Here is an 18,475-nt window from a genome sequence, read left to right on the forward strand (position 1 = left end):
CTGTCTCCAAGCAAAACACTTGGAGGACCTGAGGACCAGTTGCCTTCCTGGACACCAGCTGTCCTGGATTGGCGGGCCAGACACGCCTGTGGACCGAATGTGAGCAGTTGTGGGCCTACCTTCAACACACAGGAACTGACTCTGTCTTTTCACTCCCTCTTCCCCGTTGTCCCTCTCTCCATCCCTCCTAGTCAGAAAGCCTTCCAGCTCAGGGGGGTGTCAGAAGGAGGAGACTGAAAATCAACTTTGTATTCTGTTTTTTATAAGAATAAAGTGCCAGGAAACATAGGAGGCAACAAAATTCAGCAGGGAATCCACAGAGAGGAAAAAGCGTCTTCCAAGAAACACTGGGCTTTCCACCCATTGATTTGTAGTCAGGCAGTTTGCACCAGGCGAACATTTCTGCAGTTTACTAACAAATGCCTTTGTTCAGTTGGTTCGGCAAGTTTGGGCCTCTACATGTCCAGCACTTCCTAACGAGGCATTTTTTGTTGTTGTTGTGTCCAGATGTGGTGTCCACTCCCTGGAATGTGGAGGCCGGGGGTGACCAGCTGAGGACCATGACCTACACTGTCATTCTGAACAACCCTCTCACCGGAAAGTCCACGGCTGCCACGGAAAAGCAGGTGTGTGTGTTGGGAGGGGCTCCCGTGGTTTGAAGGAAGAGTGGGCGGATGGGGAGCAAGTGACCTGGGAACTTTCTGGCCAGGCTGGAAATCTAAAATGACCCTTGGGTTCTGGGTCACACAGACCCAGAGAGACCAGTGTTTCTAGAGGACTATAGAGGCCAGGCTGTCACCTCCCCGGAAGCCCGTTTCACAAGCCCTTGGGGTCAGGGCAGGTGGGACCTGAGCAATTCAGGCTGCACTGCGGGTGGGCAAGTGGGAGAGGGGTGGGGCCAGGTGAGTGGACAGTTTGATTTTTCCATGAGAGGCCTAGGGGATTGACATAGCCCCATTCAGCAGGAGGGAGTGGAACTACACATCTTACTATTATTATCAAATGCCGATGCGTCGTTTCCAATTTGTAGCGACCCTATGGGTATATTTTCTCCGGAATGCCCTAGCTTCTGGTATAATCCGTAACCTTAATAATAATAATAATGTTGGTATTTGTTAAGCGCTTACTGTGTGCAAGCACTGTTCTAAGCGCTGGTGGATACAAGGAGATCAGGTTGTCCCACGTGGGGCTCACAGTTTTAATCCCCTTTGTACAGCTGGGGTAACTGAGGCACAGAGAATAATAATGTTGGTATTTGTTAAGCGCTTACTATGTGTCGAGCACTGTTCTAAGCGCTGGGGTAGATACAGGGTAATCAGGTTGTCCCACGTGAGGCTCACACTGAATCCCCATTTTACAGATGAGGTAGCTGAGGCACAGAGAAGTTAAGTGACTTGCCCACAGTCACACAGCTGGCAAGCGGCAGAGCTGGTATTCGAACCCATGACCTCTGACTCCCAAGCCCGCGCTCTTTCCACTGTGCCACACTGCTTCTAACGGTCCTTCCGTTATCATTGTTATGGTTTTTATCCATCTAGCTGCTGGTCTGCCTCTTCTACATTTTCCCTGAACTTTTCCTAGCATTAGTGTCTGGAATGAGTCTTCCTGATGATGTGTCCAAAATATGCTAATTTTGGAAATCTTGGAAATCTCCATATCCCAGGTCTGTGATTCTGTGATTCTTTGCCGCCATGAATGATCAGTCTAATGACGGAGGGCTGAGAGCTCAGTGGTCTTCCTTACCTGAAAGACTCTTTCATTTTGTTTTGGCAGACTCTCTATAAAGAAAGTCAGGAAGCACGGTTCTATTTGGTGGACTCGGAGGTGCTGACCCATGATGTGCCCTACCACGATTACTTCTACACCCTCAACAGATACTGCATCACCCGGTCCTCAAAACACACATGCAGGTTACGGTGAGCCATGGAAGGCCAGGACCAGTCGGGGGCTGCAGCAGGGGGCCGAGGGGCTGTGGCCAGATTTCAGAGCTCCTTGGGCAATTGTCTTAAGCTACCCCAGGAAGCTGTGCGGGCTGAATGCATTGGCATGTTTCAGTGGGTTTAGGTAAATTCCTTGTCCGAGAGGAAAGTTTGGGATGAAAAGGGCCAAGTTAAGGATGTCGGATCATCCTGCTCCTAAACACCGGACTGGATGTATCCATCGCACGGTTCCTCCAAGCATCCTGGTGCCACCTGAAGCCAGGAAACTGGGCTGAACAGACCAGTGATCTTACCCAGGAATGGGATTTCTTACATTTTTGTGTGCTCAGACGGGGCTGCTCAGTGCTTTGCCTCCCAACGCAGCTGTTCCCGCAGAAGGGGGTGGGGGGAAGTGAACAGAGAGTCTGGATTAGATTCCTGGTCCCCACCCTTAGATTCCTTAGCCCAAGAAAAGAGGGTGTGAGCCTTTAGGGCCTCACTGTCTGTGGCTTCGCCTTTGACTGTGAAGGAGGTGAGGGGACTGACGCCTCACCACCCTACTTGGCCCTAAAGTTAGACCTGAACGGACCCTAGAGGACCACTCTGTTTTCCCTCTGCCAAACTAGTGACTTGGGCAGGGCTGTGGCTTGTGGCTGGCCCCTCCCCTTCCTCCCCCGTCACCATGAGCTCTGCTTCAAGAGACTCCCCCGAGCTGGGCAGTCCACTGGGCCCGGGGTGGCCCGTTGCGGGCTTGTGGTGGAAATTGGGCCGTCCCCCCCTTCTCTTCCTGACCCCTTTCTGGACACCTGCAGAGTTTCCACAGATCTGAAGTACCGAAAACAACCATGGGGCCTGATCAAGACTCTGATCGAGAAGAACTCCTGGGGATCTCTGGAGAGCTATTTCAAACACCTCGGTCAGTACACACCTAGTTCAGGGGTTGGACCATAGTAAATGCAGCATCTCTGTTGTTATTATTGTTATGTTGCTTTGGGCTCACTCCAGTTAGGGCTTAGGGCTCCCTTCCAGACCTGAGCTGGGGCTTCGGGCTCAGTCACCAGGGCTTCCAAACGAGCCAAGCAGCAGGCTTTGGGCGACTTGCCTACCGGTGTTCCAGAAGTGGCGGCAGTCTCCAGGCCCGTGGCCCATGGATTGGCGCCTAAGGACGACATTAGTGTTTGGGGGCTTTGTGGTTCCGGCCTGATGATGCACTGTGCTGCTGATCCGCTTTCTTTCTTGTGTGGGAGGGCAGAGTTTTAGGGGCCTGGAGGATCTCAACCCACAGGGCCAGTTCTCCCGGGGCTGATGAGCTCAGGGATGAAAGGGCCTTTTTCTTATTAGGGATATTCAGCAGTATTTTAGGAGCATCCTCTGGGGACCTGGCCCAGTGGTTGGGGTGGCGGTGGGGGGAGCCGGAGATGTGAGTGGCCACTGGACACCGCTCCCCACCAGTGCTCTGGAGAAGGAGGAGACATCAGAGTGCCACCACAGGGGGACGAAAGGGTTGGTCCAGGAGGGAAAACCCATTCCAATCGATCCCTTGTCTTCTTGCCACTCAGGGTCTGAGACCCTGTTGGGAAGGAGGGTTTTTCCCCAAGCTCCCTAGAATGTGTCAGTATTTCTCTCCCAGTTCCCAGGGGCCTTTCCGGGCCTTCCCGGGCCTCCCACCGCCAGACAGGGCTTCCCCACCAGGCTGCGTCTCCCATAGAACAGAGTGCATGGGCCCAAGCATCGTCCCTTTCCGAGATCATTTCGGCTGTGCTCAGTGACTGGAATCCGGGGGCTGCTTCATCTGTTCTGGGGCTCCGTGGAGCTCAGAAAGTCAGAGTCCTATCACCGTGGATTGGGTACGGCAGCCCATTCCCAGGGTGGCGGGGCCATCGGCATGCCTCCCCCACCCCGTAGCACAGCTGGGCATTCTCTCTGACCTTTACCCCTGAAACAGTACAGGGTCTTCGGGGCTTCTGATCCAGCTTGGGAGTGATTCTGTCCCCCTTGTCGGGAAGTCTTGATTCCCACCTTGCTGCTTCCTTCCGAGTGTGGCCCGGTGGGGTGGGGAGAAGAGCCGGAGCAAATCCATCGGTTTTGCGGGATGGCAGGTCCCATCAGAAGAGGAGGGCCTCTGGGAGGACTGCCATCAGCTCCTTTTCTGGTCCTGAGACTGAGACTGAGACTTCCAGCCACCCTGAGGCCCGGCCCCTCCCTTCCCATCTGCACCCGTGAGGGAAAACTGACAGAACTCTCTTGTACGGCCTAGAGTCCGAGCTGTTAATGGAGGAATCCACACTTAACCAGTCCACCGAGGATCCCGGTCAGCTGAACGCCTTGCGGAGGAGGAGGAGAGCATTCACCCGCAGCGTGACAGAACTGCTTCCTCAGCGGTCTTCCCGGCGGACACCGGGGGACCCAGGCCTGGACCCCCAGGGTATGGGTAGCCCAGGTAGGGATTCTGTGGGCGGGCATTGTGTCAGGCAGCCGGTCAAAATGGCCTCACCACCACCTCGACTGGACCTCTGACCAGATCCTCCATCTCCCCGCTCTCCCCACCCCGCCTCCCCTCGTTTCCTCCCAAATGAAGAGACTGTTTTTCCTCACACCTCCCTCCATGGTCTTCTCTCTTCCCACACTCGCTCTTCTGTGGGCTGTGGCAGTCCACTTCCAATTTTCTGGACTGGAATTCTCCCATCTGCACAGTGGAATTAATGCTTCTTGCTGGTTTCTTAGGAGAGTCATAAGAGGGTGTTTCTTCAGATCTCAGCCCATCTCGGAGACCCACGTACTGAAGTTACACAATGCGATTGTTCCTCGGATACAAACCATTAATCAGAAACCCCTACTGGGATGGTGAAGGTGATAGAATACCCTGCCCCGTAGACCCACCCCCACAACATTCATGCAGAGACAGCATGGGTAAATCCAGGCAGTGGCACATGCGTACAGAGCGATCCAGACAGTCACAGATACAGAGGCATACAGAGTGTACCCACATGCAGAGTTCAGGAGGAGAGGCAAAAAGGCAGCAAGGTGAAGATTTGAGGGTAGGAGGATTGGAGGGGGAGGGGGTTGACTGAGGAGGGGAAAAAGGGAGCTGAGAGAGGAGAAGAGAAGGGGAAGGGGAACCCAGAGCAGAGAGGGAGGGACATGGAGTGTGGGAGTTTAGGGGTAGCCATGGCAACAGGGAGCTGGAGATGTACCTCCCCAGATCCACCAATGTCCTGGTCCCTCCCGAGCTACTCTTGGGCCGCTTCCCAGGGTGGCCAGTCCGGGCAAGGTGGATCAGACCTTGTGACTTTTTCCTTATTGGTCTGGGATGGAGGTTGTTGCCAAGGAGGAGCTGCCCATGGTGGCCACCCTAGGAGAGTGTGGGCTTTGCAACTCTCCCTGCCCAGCCCTTGCCCACAGAGGTGAGGAAGGGCACTCTTCAGCCTGTAGTGAGCCAGCATTCTGTAGCCCAAAGCCACGAGCTGCCGGGGTAACCACCATGGCCGAGGAGCCAGCTGGGCCAACAGTCTTTAATGCCCCTGCACCTGCAGTCTGCAGTCTCCGGCAGCTGTTGCTGATATTCAGCTGGTCCAGGATGGCTAGGGTGAACGCTGCAGAGAGATCTGGGGTGACCGTGACCAGAAATATGAGGGAGGAGCAGCCTGGGGGACTGTGGCCAAGGTCGCAGCTGGTGTCCTCCCAGCCCTATGCATGCCAACCACCAGTGTCTCGCTTCCTGGCCATTCCATAGGGCTTAGCTGTGGCCCTTCCCCTGTCAGCATCAAGGTTATTTTTGGGAATCTACATTCAGCCCCGGTGAGAGTTAGCTCCTCCAAGGTGAGGAATGGGCATCTTGACCCCACCAGCGTTCCCAAGGACTCAGAAGGGCACTAGGCACTCCGCAGGTGCTCGGACCATTGCCCTCCTAGAAAGTCCCGGACCCGGTCCTTTGGCCCATGTTTTCTGGTTAGCAGGTTTTCCAAGGCGGGCTCACAGTCATGGCTTCTGAGAGAGCAAAGTAAACTTGACCATGTCGAGCTTAGTCAGCTAAGGGCTCATAGGGCTCTTTCTACATTATGCAGGAAGAAAAAGGGAAGCAGAAACCCGGAACACTACCATGATTGTGGTGATGAGCATCTTGTGAGTACCTATGACCTTTCCCCGGGGGCAGGGTGGAGCAGGGTGGTGGGCGGCGGGCAGGCAGGGGCCGTCACCGGCACCGAGTGGTGGGATGCCGAGGCTGAGCCAGATTGCCTGGGTCATCCTCGCTGCCTTTCCCATTTGGGTCTGCTCAGGGTCTGGTTCTGCTCATGGGTACCCTGAGTGCAAGATGAGTCCTTGTCCCAGATGGGGCTCACAGTCCTAATTCCCAATTTACAGATGAGGTAACTGAGGCACAGAGAAGTTAAGTGACTTGCCCAAGGTCACACAGCAGGAAAGTGGCAGAGCCAGGACTAGAACCCAGGTCCTCCTGACTCCCAGGTCCATGCTCTATCCACTAAGCCACGCTGCTTTACAGCGTAGTGCCAGAAAGAGGTGACAGTCCTTGGGTGGGGAAGATGACACTACTCATTGTGAGCTGTCTCTTGAAGGGTGAGGATGGGGTGAGCGAGACCATCTCCCCACACATCATGGACAATCCCTGGGACATCCATCGCTAGGTGTGCGACTGGAGAGGTGGCCCTCTGGTACTCCATTGCATCTGTATTCCTCTGTGACTGGCACCATTTCCATTTCTCCCTCTGGGTGTCCCCAGCCCTCCCCTAAAGTCTGGGCTGCTACAGTGTGTGAGGTTTGGCTCTGTTGCGTCTTCACTGTGTTCTCTGGTCCTCCCCTGATTGCTCCCACCCTGTCTCCGCTGTCACTTGAGCAGCTGTCAGGGCCTCCCATGGTAATCTATCTCCCACCGCCTGTACCTGGACATGAGCATATCTGCAACTCGGAGGTCAGACTGTGCTCCAGGGCCCAGCTGGCTGGGATTCCACCCGATTACCCGGGATTGTGTGGGGCACCCAAGTGGCATAGGGGGAACTGCACTCACAGTCAGATGTGACGCCTGCTTGGAGAAGTCTGGGTGGATTGGCCCACCTGTTCTTCTTGGTTAGTGTTATCTGTCAGGCTCTGCAGAGGTCAGAATGCCCTCAGAAGGTGGATGGCAGCCCAGCAGGGTGACGCCACCTCGCCAAGCTGGAGTCCGGTGGGTGTCCACAGGCCTTCCTGTCTGCCTTGGTCTAGTCAGAGGTGGCTCTCGCAGTGGAGAGAGCCATTGGGCAAGGGCTGTCCTGGGGCCTGACTCTCAGGGCCGTCAGTAACAGCTCCTGCCACCTCTGTGGCCTTAGCAGTCCTTGGGGTGAGGGAGCGCAGTGAGGGGACTTGTACTAACCCTCGCCCGGGCCGCTTTGTGCCTAGCTTGCTGCTGCTCGTCCTCTTGAACGTGACGCTCTTCCTCAAGCTATCCAAGATCGAACTTGCAGCTCAGTCTTTCTACCGACTGCATCTCCAGGGTGAAAAAACCCTCAGGTGAGTGAGTACTCTTCTACAGCCGCAGCCTGCTGACGGTCCCCAGTTCGCTGCAGGCCTCCCGGCAGAAGGGCTCCGTCCCTGCAGCCCCAGGCTCTTGGGCTTGGACGGTGGGTTTTTCACCCCCGTGGGTGAGCTGAGGGGCTATAAGGGCCTGCGGGTGTGGTTCCCACTTGTCTGGTGTTTTCGTTCTTTTAGCGTGGCCTCTGAAGTGGTGTCAAGAGAGAGTCCCCCTCAGCAGAATAAGGATCAGGCCCACCGTCTCAGAAGCGTTCTGCAGGACTCCATAGCAGTGCTGGAGCAGGTAGGGGGTCTGCTTGGGGTCCAATTCACTCTCCGCCCACGGTGTGCCCTGTGCCCCACTAACCCCTCCCGCTGTGCCCTCCCGGTGTGGGGGAGCGCTCAGATCCAGTCTGCTCTGGGGCTCAGAAATTGCTCGGGACAGGCGTATCTCAGAGGAGATCAACAGATTCAAATCCACGAAATCTAGTGGCCAATGAGAATGACTACCTACTTGCTATGAGGTCTGCCCCACCTGGAGAGTTTACTTCCCACTGCATCCATTCTGAATTCTCCCCTTCTAGTCAGACTTGGCCCACAGCCTCCCTCCTTTCCTCCCTGCGGCCCCTCCTGTTCTGAGCTGACCCTCAGTGCGACTTCCTGGCTCTTAACAACAATAATAATAGTAATAGTGATAATAATAATAGTACTTGTCAAGCACCTATGATGTGCCAAGCACTGTCCTAAGAGCTGGGGTAGATGCAAGTTAATAATAATTATAGTATTTATTAAGTGCTTACTATGTGCCAGGCACTGTACTAAGAGCTGGGGTGGATACAAGCAAATCAGTTTGGACACAGTCCCTGTCCCACATGGGCCTCACATTTTTAATCCCCATTTTACAGATGAGGTAACTCGGGCACAGAGGAAGTGAAGTGACTTGTCCAAGGTCACACGGCAGACGTGGCGGATCTAGGGTTAGAATCCAGGTCCTTCTGACTCCTGGCCAGTGCAGTATCCACTAAACCATGCTGCTTCCTTGGCACCCCCGCCTCCCACCGCCCCAGGTAATGTCAGGGCCCAGCCAGGAGGCACAATGTAGTTGATCAAATGGCCCTTCTGGAATTCCAGTCACCTCCCCAACATCTGGAATCTGGCCGAGGGGTCCCCAGGAGGTCCTGCTTTCTGGGCCGCAGGAAATGGTGGGCGCAGCTGCAGCAAGGAGTATCATCTTCCAGAAGTCGGCAGTTCAGAGCGACAGCAACTGCAGGGATGGGAAATCATCCTGAGTGTAGGACTGCCTCCCCGAGACTCTGCCTCCTTAGGGGCCCACCTCCCCAGGGTCCGCCTCCCTAGGGTCCACCCTGCCATCTTCTCAGCTGCTGACCTCGACCTTCAGCCTCCAGGGAACCCCCAAGGACCCAGTGGAAATGACCGCAGAGGTTCAAAGTTGGGAGCAGAGGGTATGATTGCTTTAGGGGTGACAGGCATGGCATCATCCCTGTCAGTTGCATCAGTCAAAAGTATTTATTGAATGGCACAAGAACTGAATCCAGAGCACTCTACTAAGCGTTAGGGAGAATACAGAGGAATTAGTAGATAGGATCCCTGCCCTTGAGCTTACAGTCTATCATGTTCAGAGTACTCTACTGAGCCCTGGGAGGAATACAATAGAGTTAATAGAGCCCCTGCTCAGGAGGAAGTTACTGTCTGCTGTGTACAGAGCACTGTTCTGAGCACTGGGGAGAGTAAAATAGATTTAGTACATATGATCCACACTCTCCAGGAATTTACAGGTTACTATGTGCAAAGTGCTGTTCTGAGCTCTGGGAAGAGGACAGTAGACTTACTAGACAAGGTCCCTATCCTCAGGGAGCTGACAGTAGCAGGCGCAAAAATAAACTTCAGGTAGGAGGGAGCAATGTTGGAATGTGAAGATATGGATATAAGCGGTCTGGGGGAAGGGGTGGGGTGTGTGTGTGTGTGTGTGTGTGTGTGTGTGTGTGCGTGAGATTTAGGGTTTTTTGTGGTATTGGTTAAGGTTTTAGGGTTTTTTGGTGGTATTGGTTAAGCACTTACTATGTACCAGGCTCTGTACTAAGCTCTGGGTTAGATACAAGCCTATCAAGTTGGACCCCAGTCCGTATCCCACATGGGTTTCACCGTTTTATTTCCCATTTTACAGATGAGGCAACTGAGGCACAGAGAAGTCAAGTGACTTGCCCAAGATTACACAGCAGAGAGGTGGCAGAGCCAGGATTAGATCCCAGGGCCTCTGACTCCCAGACCTGCACTGTTTCCACCAGGCCATGCTCCTTCTTTTAGGTGGCCCAGTAGAGTTGAAGCAACAGTTAGGGGATATAAGGTGGAGAGATAGGAGAATTATCTAGGCAGGCCTCCTGCGACAGGGCTTCAGAGAGGGGTCATGGGAGATCTGTGGACTGCTTTTTCCCCATCCCTTCCCTGCCTCCCTCCCTCCCTCCATCCCCCTCGTCCTCCTTCCCTCTCCTCAGTGGAGAAGCCTGGAACAGAGAGTTGCCAGGTCATTTGAAGGAGTTTCACAGAATGAAAACAGTATCAATTGATCAGTCAATCAATCAATGGTCTTTATTGAGCGCTTACTGTGTGCAGAGTACTGTACTACATACTTGGGAGAGTGCAATGTAACTATAGTAGAGTTGATAGACATGATCCCTGCCCACAATGAGCTTACAGTCTAGAGGGGGAGACAGACACTAATATAAAGAAATAAATTACAGATATGAACATAAATGCTCTGGGTTAGGCCCTTCCCCGTAACCAGAGTGTTCCAGCCCCAATAGCTGGGGGAGTCACCAGATCAAGGAAGAGTGGTCTGGTGTTCGCAGCTGATCCTGAAAAGTGAATTTTATATTGGGGATTGTATGTTTGCAGTTGAAGAGCTCCCTCGTTATGCTCCAGAGAAGTTTCGAACTTCTGAACAAGACAGGCAACACGGTTGAGAGCTAGCAACCTGGACTTCTAAGACTGCCGCCCCCGAGAGGGTGAAAGGAGGATGAAGGAAAACACGTGGAAGGAAGTCGAAGGAGGAGAACTGCAGGTTGTCATAGGAACGTCTACATTTCTTTCCACCTCCCGGTACATCTAATAAAAGATCATATCAAGTAATACTCGATCATTTCCATCACTACGGCTCTGAGAAATTCACCCCTCTCCTCCTGGCGTGTCATCGGAACTGTGGATTCCTAGCGGAAGCATGAGGTGAGCAGGTGCACCGTGGGCCCAAGGGAAAAGCCCTTTCGGTGGGGCACCGTGGACCACTCTCGTTCATTGGGGGCTGAGGTTTCGGATCCAATTCTGCCACCAGCTTGGAACGAATTCTTTGGAAAGGGGAGCCCGGCTAGTATGTATTTACAGCTGAAAGGTTCTCGGCCTCATGATCATACAGTGCCCGTCCTTTGCGTACACTCTTTCGTTTCCCAGGTTTACGCGCTGTACGGATTTCACAGTGTGGATTTTAGGATGCTTCCTCTCGGCAGCTCCGCTGTCACTGGGGCTTTGCGGGTGGGTGGCTGCGATCCTGCATCCGCCCCATCCAGCTTTTTGGGCAGCGTGGCCTCTCGAGAGAGAGGTTTTCTCCCCAAGATGCCCATCAGAGGGGACGTCGCTGCTGGCTGGCAGACCGTCTGTTGCTCCAGGAAGATTAGATGAACAAGACCCAAAACAAGGAATGCGACCCTTTTCCACTGAGATCCGGGCTCTCCAAGCTGAACGAGTTGCTGCGCTGCCTCGTGCCCGGGTTGGGCCGAGCCCCCACGACACTGGAGCGGGGAGCCCGTTGGGGCGGGCTCCCAGTCCTCGGGCCCCCGGAGCTCCACCGATCCCATCCCAAAGGGGTGGCAGGCAGTTCCGCCGGTCAGACCAAGCCAGGCCCGGGCCTCGCCCAACAAGAAAGCCCCGCGGCCGGCCGTTCCACAGCGTGAGCACGGGCCAGCCCCGAGGACGCAATCAAAGCCGGGGTTTGTTGGGATGGGATCTCGGCTGGGCGTGTTGTTTCCGGGACCTTTTCTCCGGGTGAAAGGGTCTTCTTCACTGCTTCCTTCTCAGCATTCCCCCCGACCAGGTTGAGGCCTCCACAGGCTTCCGCCCCCCCGAGGAGACCAGTTCACCCCCTCCATTCCTGTGGAGACCGTCCCGCCCGAGTGAGGACCACGGTCCCCGCGTTGGCTCCCGGCCGCGTGCCTGCCGGGCTGCTGACCGGAGGCCCCCAGATCCCCGGATTTGGGCACAGGTTGTGGAATTTTTAACCGAGAAGTGGGGGGCGGAGGTGGGGTGTTTGGTGAAGAATGATAAGGAGCCACAAGAGGGGAGGGAACGGTTCCTGTGGCCGTTCTCTCGCCGGAGTGCGCTGTACGGGCAACGACCTAAGTAGTTTCGTATAAATCGAGAGGTATTTATGTACGCGAAATGCAGGCCACTCAATCGTCGAGCCGTTCTCTGTAAAGGCTGCGTCAATAAACACACTGAAGTTGCGAGTGGAGTTCCGGAGTCACGCGTGGTGTCTGTGCCCCGCACCCCCCGAGCTCCGGGGGTGGGGAAGGGGGGAATCCTCGGTGCCCCGGGCCCCCGGCGGTGCCGCCCTCGGGGCGGCCGGGTGGGCAGGGCCTCGCCCCTGCCGGCGCCCCGGAGGAGGCGGGACCGGCCTTGGGCGGAGGGGCGGGGCCCGAGAGGCCGGCGGGCGGCCCGCACGTGCTGCGGGGCGGGGCGGGGCGGGGCGGGGCGGGGAGGGGAGGCCAGGCCCGGAGAGGCGGAAGTGCGGGCGGGCTGGGCGGCGGACGGTCGGCCCGGCCGGGGGGCGGGGAGGGCCCCAGGGTCCGCCCGCAGGTCCCGGCTCCGTGGACCGGAGCGGCGCGGGCCAAAGGGAGACAGCGGGAGCCTTCCGGAGGGAATCCCCCCCCAGGACCGCCCCGACATCCCCGCTTCATTCTCTGCCGCTGGGCCTCGCCCCAAGCCGCCCACCAACCCCCTCCCCAGTTACCCTCCGACTTCCTCCGACCACTCCAACCCCCAACTGCCCTCCAATCCCCCCCATCTCCTGCTCCTCCTCTTCCTCCACCCTCCACCTGCACTGTCCTGCCCTTCTTGACGCCCCTCGTTCCCCCGGCGTCGGCTGCTCCTCCTCCCCGCGGTGTGTGGGCCCGGGAGGGGGGCGGGGCCCGGGGCGGGGCCGGGACCGCTCTCCGGTTTGCGGGTGGAGGAAGCTGCGGCTCCGGCCCCCCGGGGCGGGCTGCTCGCTCCCGATCCCTGCCCCGGGCCTCCCGGCCCCTGCCCCGGGTCTCCCGGCGGCGGCGGGCCATGGCCCCGGGGGGAGAGGGGCGGGCGTCCCGGCGGCGGCGGCGGCGGCGAGAGGGGGAAGCGGAGGAGCCGGCGCTGGAGCCGTTGTGCTGCTGCGAGTACATCGCCCGGGACGGGGCGCGGAGCCACGTGGCCGCCTGCATCTGCGACTGCCAGGAGCTGGACGACGGCTGTGACAGGTAGGTAGCGCCGCCCGGGGTGGGACCCCTTACCCGGGGCCTTTCCGCGCCCCGGACCCCCGGCGCCGCCGGCCGGAGACCTACCCGCGGCGGGGACGATTTGCTCCCGCTGAGCTCTCCGAGTTGAGCCCGCGCCCAGCTTTCCGGGGACACGGTGTCCCGGGGGCACGGGTCCTTCCCCGCCCCGGGGCCCTCCGGCACCGAGGAAACGGGGCAAGGAGCCCCCCGGTCCTGGCCCAGCCGCCCCGTAGAGGCCCAAGTGGCGTCTGGTCCGGGCGGGCGCCGGGGCCGGACCGGACCGGACCGGAGCCTCCTCCCAAAGGGCGACCCCGAGGCTGCTGCCCACCTCGACGGGCCGCAGGCAGAGCCGAGGGAGGGGAGAGGGTGTCTGCCCCGGACCCCCTGCTCCCTCCTCGCCTCCTCACCCCCTCGGCTCCCTCCCACGCGGGAACCGGCGGAGAGCCCGGCCCGGGCCCGCTGTCCGTCAGCGAGGGCGGGAGGAGAACAGACAGGCAGGTACAGTTTGGACGCCCTTCCGCAAAGACAGGCGGGCCAGAACTCGGGAACCCGAGCGGCTGTGGACCGGACCGGAGTGAGGGTCGTCCCCCCTTTCCCCTTGTGTCCCTTCCTCCCTCCCACCCTCCCTCTAGCCGGGGCGGGGAGGCGGCTAGCTGCACCCGTCGCCTGGCTGCCAACCGAGTGGGTTTTGTTAGTGCTGGTGGCGTGCCCACGGTTGGCTGAGAGCAGGTGGTTTCAGAGCGGAGGCAATCCAGCCCACCTGCTCCCGGGAACAAGGCCGTGACCCCGGGGGAGCCTCTGTCCTCTGTCCACAACACGGCCCCAATTTGGACTCCGGAGGGGGAAGGGGGGCGCTGGGAGAAGACGGAGGGGACGTCGGTAGCGGCTTGGGGAGCAGCAACCCGAGGGACGGCTTGCCTTTCCCCTCCCCTCACCTTTCGGGGCCCCTTAGGGGCTGCCCCCCAGAGGCGACCAGCTAGGTGTATTGAGTGCTTGGCGTGGGTCCTCAGGGGCTCACTGACTTGGGCTCCCGGAGGAGGTGCGACCCCCGGGGAGCCTGGCGTGGGGTGGAAGAAGGAGCCTGGAGTGGTCCCTCTGCCTGGTGCTCAAGTCCCTCCCCAAAGCAAGGGCGGGGGGAGAAAGTGGTCAGACCTCAGACTTAGGGCTCCGGCGTGGGGTCACGCTGTCCGGGGGACTTGCTGGCCAGCAGCCCCCGGACCGGTGCAGCCGCTGTGACTGCGCTGTCCTGTGTGCGTTTATTCTCAACAGGTGGATCTCGGGCAAACCCCTGGCCCCCGGGGCGCTCCAGAGAATTCTGGACACCGTCTCTGACCGCTGCCGCGTCCCCTGGCTTAGAGGGGCCCGAAAGGTGGAAATCAGCATCCTCCCTCCCCTCGTCCTTCTGCCCGCCCTCCTCCACATGGCGGCGTGGCACCTGCTGCTGGGGGTTGTGATTCTGGCCTCGCTGCCCGCGCTGACGCTGTGGTACTACTACCTCACCCACCGGAGGGGAGACCAGACCCTCTTCTTCCTCAGCCTAGGTCTCTTCTCTTTGGGCTACATGTACTATACGTTCCTCCGCGAAGTGGCCCCCAGGGGCCGCGTGGGGCCGGCCCAGCTGGCCACACTCACCTGTGGGCTGGGCCTGACCCTGTTGGCCCTCCGCCGGGCCAAGGAGGATCCCGGTTACCTCAGGCGGCCAGGGGAAGGGGCTGCGGGGTCCGAGTGCCCCGGTGGCCAGCCGGTGCCGGTCGGCCCGGAGTCCCGAGAGGACTGGTGCACTCAGTGCCGGCTGGTCAGGCCGGCCCGGGCCGGGCACTGTCGCCTGTGTCGGGTGTGTGTGCGGAGGATGGACCATCACTGCGTCTGGTAGGTGTTGGCCGAGGGCTACCGCTGAACTGCGAGGGGGCCCCGGGAGGGCACGGGCTTCCCCAGCTTGGGCCACTCTGAGTCTTCCCCCTTCAGATCGTCGCAACCCCAGTGCTCCTTCCAGAGGGTCGTATCTAGCTCCCTGGCCAGCCCAGATGCTCCTTGGGCTGAGGCTGCCCCTGCTACTGCCTCCCTCTGGATGACCCCTGGGACTAGCCGCTGGGGCTGTGGGGAGAGACTCTGGCTCTCTTGGCCTACCCCCAACCCCCTCCCCGGTTGCCCCTTTAACCGCCAATTGCCAGTGTCTGCGACTTGGCCGGTGGACAGAATGACAATTCTTCCCCACGCCACATCCCCTGTGGTCTGCCTGCTTGCATCTGAGTGGCACCTGGGAAAGGGGAGGGGCGCGGTTCCAAACGGTCCGTGCCCTCCCTGTCCAGAACCATGACCGCTGGAGCCGGGTCCACCCATGCTGATGCGGGCTCCCACCCCGTGTCTGGCGGTCTGACACTGCCGGTGTCGACCATTTAGAGCCCCGATCTCATCTTTTCACTTTCCTTTTAAGGATCAACAACTGTGTGGGAGAATCCAATCACCAGGCCTTCCTCCTCGCCCTCTCGTTCTTCCTGCTCACCTCCGGCTATGGGATAGCCCTGACTCTGGGCACCATCTGTCCCGAGAGGAGCATCTTCACGGCTCTGTTCTACTGCCCTGGAGTCTACGCAACCTCCAGGTAAGAGCTTAGTGTGGGTCGGTGGCGAGCAGGGGGCTGCGGGGGCATGGATGGCCGATAGCAGTGACTCCAAGATTAGTTGTTTCAGACACCCGAGCCCGAGGAGACAGTAAGCTTCTTTCTGTCCGCTGACTTCTCCCCTGCTGAGGGAGCTGGCCCAGGCCCTGCTGTCTGCCTTCGGCCATGAATCGTGAATCCTTGGCTTTTCCCCACTTGACAGCAGCTGAATGGTCGAGTTGGGCCTGGCCCTTCCTTCCTGGGTCTGTCCCTGTCGCTGGACGAGGACAGGTTTTGCTCAGCCGAGCAAATTTTCCAAAATGGAGGCGATTATTGCAGTTTACTCTGTGATCCTCGTAAGCTCTTGGAATGTGACATCACGCAAAGCAAAAGTCTAGTTGAGTTTTCAGTGTTGGGACTCCCCTCACTACCCTTTAGTGTTCCAAGTCAGTAATGGTCCTGGGATCCCCCACTAGCCAAGTGGCGCGGCGGAAGGACGAATGGACAGATAGACTGGGCAAATCGTCAGTCATCTGACACCCCCTTCGGAGGAGGCCGCGATATCCCGGGCTCTCTTCTCTCCTGTCAAACTCATCCTCTCCTGCAGCTGTAACTCAGTCTCCTCCTCGACTCAGCAGTGCTATTTCTCCTCTTTTGCCAACTCCCGTGCCCACTCCCGGCCCTCTCTCTTCCAGACTTTTCATGCCCTTCCAAAGGCCTCCAAGACCAAAACAACCCCCTCCTCCAATCTCCGATTACTTTAAAACCAAGCAGACATCATCAGACACAAACTCTTTTGTTGAAAAAATTGAAACCGTCAGAGGTGACCTCCTAGAAATCTCCCCCTCATATCCCCAGCTCCCACCTACCTTCTCACCCCTGCTCTCAGGCTGCACAGAATGGCCTAGTGGCAAGAGTCAGAGGATATGGGTTCTAATCCCAGCTCCACCACTTGTCTGCTGTGTGATTTTAGGCAAGTCACTTAAATTCTCTGTGCCTCAGTTACCTCATCTGTAAAATGAGAATTAAAACTGTGAGCCCCACGTGGGATTACCTTCTATCTACCCCAGCGCTTAGAACAATGCTTGGCACATAGTAAGCACTTAAATACTATCATCATTATTATTACTATTAGCACATAATAAGCCCCTATCAAATACCGTAATTATTATTACTATATCTCCTGCCTGCCACACCTCACTGCTGCTGTTCAGATCATTTTTCTGAAAAACTGTGCTGTGCAAGTCTCCCCAGTCTTTGAAAACTTCCAGTAATTGCCCAGCCCCCTCTACCTCCAACAGAAACTTGTCTGTCGGCTTTAATACGTTCCATCAGCTTTCTCCCCACTGTAAAATGTGAGCCTCGCTCTTCTTCTGCCACACCCCAGCTCGCACTTTGCCCCTCTCATGCCACATCTACTCACCGCCTCGTTCTTGTCTTTCTGGCTGCCGACCTCTTGCTTGCAACTGCCCTATTGCCTGGAACCCCTTCCCCACTCACGTCTGGCAGGGCTTCACAGCCCCCTGGAGATCACAGCTCCTCCAGGAGACCTTCCCTGACTAATCCCTCATCTCCCCACCCAATTACCACATCAGCCCTCCAGCACCAGTCACTTGAGTGCTCCGGTCCTTCCCTCACCCCCACCCTTCCCGCCATACTCATGTACTCATCTTCATCCTGGATTGCTTTCTTCTCCCTGTGATTTATTTTTGTGTCTGCCTCTCCCGCTAGGCTGTCCGCTCCTTGAGGGCAGGGATGGTATCTACTAACTGCCCCGTCCTTTCCCCAGCGTTGAGTGCAGCACCCTGCTCCCTGCAGGCGCTCGGGGGCTTCTGTTGATTGACGGACTGATTCCCTGTGTCTCCGTCAGCTCGGCCCTATCCTTCACCTGCGCGTGGTACTGTGCGATCATCACGGCGGGCATGGGCTACATCTTCCTGATTCAGCTGATCAACATCAGCTGCAACGTGACGGAGAGGGAAGCTGGGCGGGCCCTGAGAGGCCGGACTGGCCGCCGGCTGCTCTGCGGGCTCGGCGTGGACCCCGGCCAGTACAACAGGGGCTTCCTGAGCAACTGGCGCCACTTCTGCTCTCTGGGTGCTCCCCCACGTCCCCTGCCCGCCGAAGACATGGTCTGAAGGGAGCATCGTTTCCTCTCCCTGCTTCGGGGCCTCACTTTGGGTCCAGGAGCTGGAGGAAGGTTGAGACAGAGATGCAACTCTGGGCCTGGCGGGGGGGACAGCGAGGCAGATCCTGGGCCAGGTGGTTCCCCCCCCTGAGACAAAGGACCAGGACCAAGCGAAGTCATTGTCCCTCAGCAGATGAGATGCCTGCGGAGCCTCAGCTCCCGGATCCACAGGAGGAGTTTGGGCTTTACCCTATCAGCGTGGAAAACAGTGGCCAGTGGATGACTGGATGTACTGGGCCTATTGTGGGCCTGCCTCACCGCACTCTGGGAATTTTCTACTTTCTACACCCTGGGTTTGAACCTGCTGAGCAGCAGGGTCAAGGACTAGCTGGACTAGTCTGTGACCTCAAACTCCCGCTCTGTCCAGGTAAATATTGTTCTGGTCAGTTAGGGGGAACGTGTTAATCGGCCTTTTGGGGACAGCTGCAGGTCAGGGTGTGTGCACAGGGAATATGTTGTTTTTTTAATGTTATTGTTAAGCGTGTACTATGTGCCAGGCACTGTACTAAGTGCTAGGGTAGAGACAGGCTAATCAGGTTGGACATGGTCCAGTTTCCACGTGGGGCTCACAGTCTTAATCCCCATTTTACAGATGAAGTAACTGAGGCCCAGAGAAGTGAAGTGACTTATCCAAGGTCACACAGCAGGCAAGTGGAGGAGCAGGAATTAGAACCCAGGTCCTTCTGACTCTGACTGGTGCTCTTTCCACTAGGCCACGCTGCTTCTCTGTTTACTA

The 18,475-nt window shown here is 57.6% G+C and overlaps 2 protein-coding genes across 7 annotated transcripts in view; both read left to right on the forward strand.

Moving 5' to 3' along the window:
• GRAMD1C (GRAM domain containing 1C) overlaps positions 1-11,940 on the forward strand; it is a 55,745-nt gene extending 43,805 nt beyond the window's left edge. For 4 of the 6 annotated variants that reach the window (XM_029075355.2, XM_029075359.2, XM_029075358.2 and 1 more), the window contains 8 exons: positions 508-626; positions 1,774-1,916; positions 2,732-2,835; positions 4,177-4,359; positions 5,984-6,041; positions 7,311-7,421; positions 7,620-7,725; positions 10,335-11,940. In XM_029075355.2, coding sequence (XP_028931188.1) covers positions 508-626; positions 1,774-1,916; positions 2,732-2,835; positions 4,177-4,359; positions 5,984-6,041; positions 7,311-7,421; positions 7,620-7,725; positions 10,335-10,409 — 899 coding nt within the window. In that variant the 3' untranslated portion in view covers positions 10,410-11,940. The remainder of the gene's footprint in view (positions 1-507; positions 627-1,773; positions 1,917-2,731; positions 2,836-4,176; positions 4,360-5,983; positions 6,042-7,310; positions 7,422-7,619; positions 7,726-10,334) is intronic. The other 2 variants (XR_005660519.1, XM_029075356.2) reach the window with 2 other exon arrangements.
• Positions 11,941-12,785: 845 nt separating this feature from the next.
• On the forward strand, positions 12,786-18,263 carry ZDHHC23 (zinc finger DHHC-type palmitoyltransferase 23; the record flags this gene model as incomplete). The annotated part of the gene is made up of 4 exons (XM_029075210.1): positions 12,786-12,934; positions 14,222-14,821; positions 15,387-15,554; positions 17,422-18,263. Coding segments are annotated over 4 exons (1,185 nt in total), but the record flags the coding sequence as incomplete, so codon positions are not given.
• Positions 18,264-18,475: the final 212 nt, after the last annotated feature.

Source organism: Ornithorhynchus anatinus, chromosome 11 (genome assembly GCF_004115215.2).
Source record: "Ornithorhynchus anatinus isolate Pmale09 chromosome 11, mOrnAna1.pri.v4, whole genome shotgun sequence".
In the NCBI taxonomy this organism is placed as follows: Eukaryota; Metazoa; Chordata; class Mammalia; order Monotremata; family Ornithorhynchidae; genus Ornithorhynchus; species Ornithorhynchus anatinus.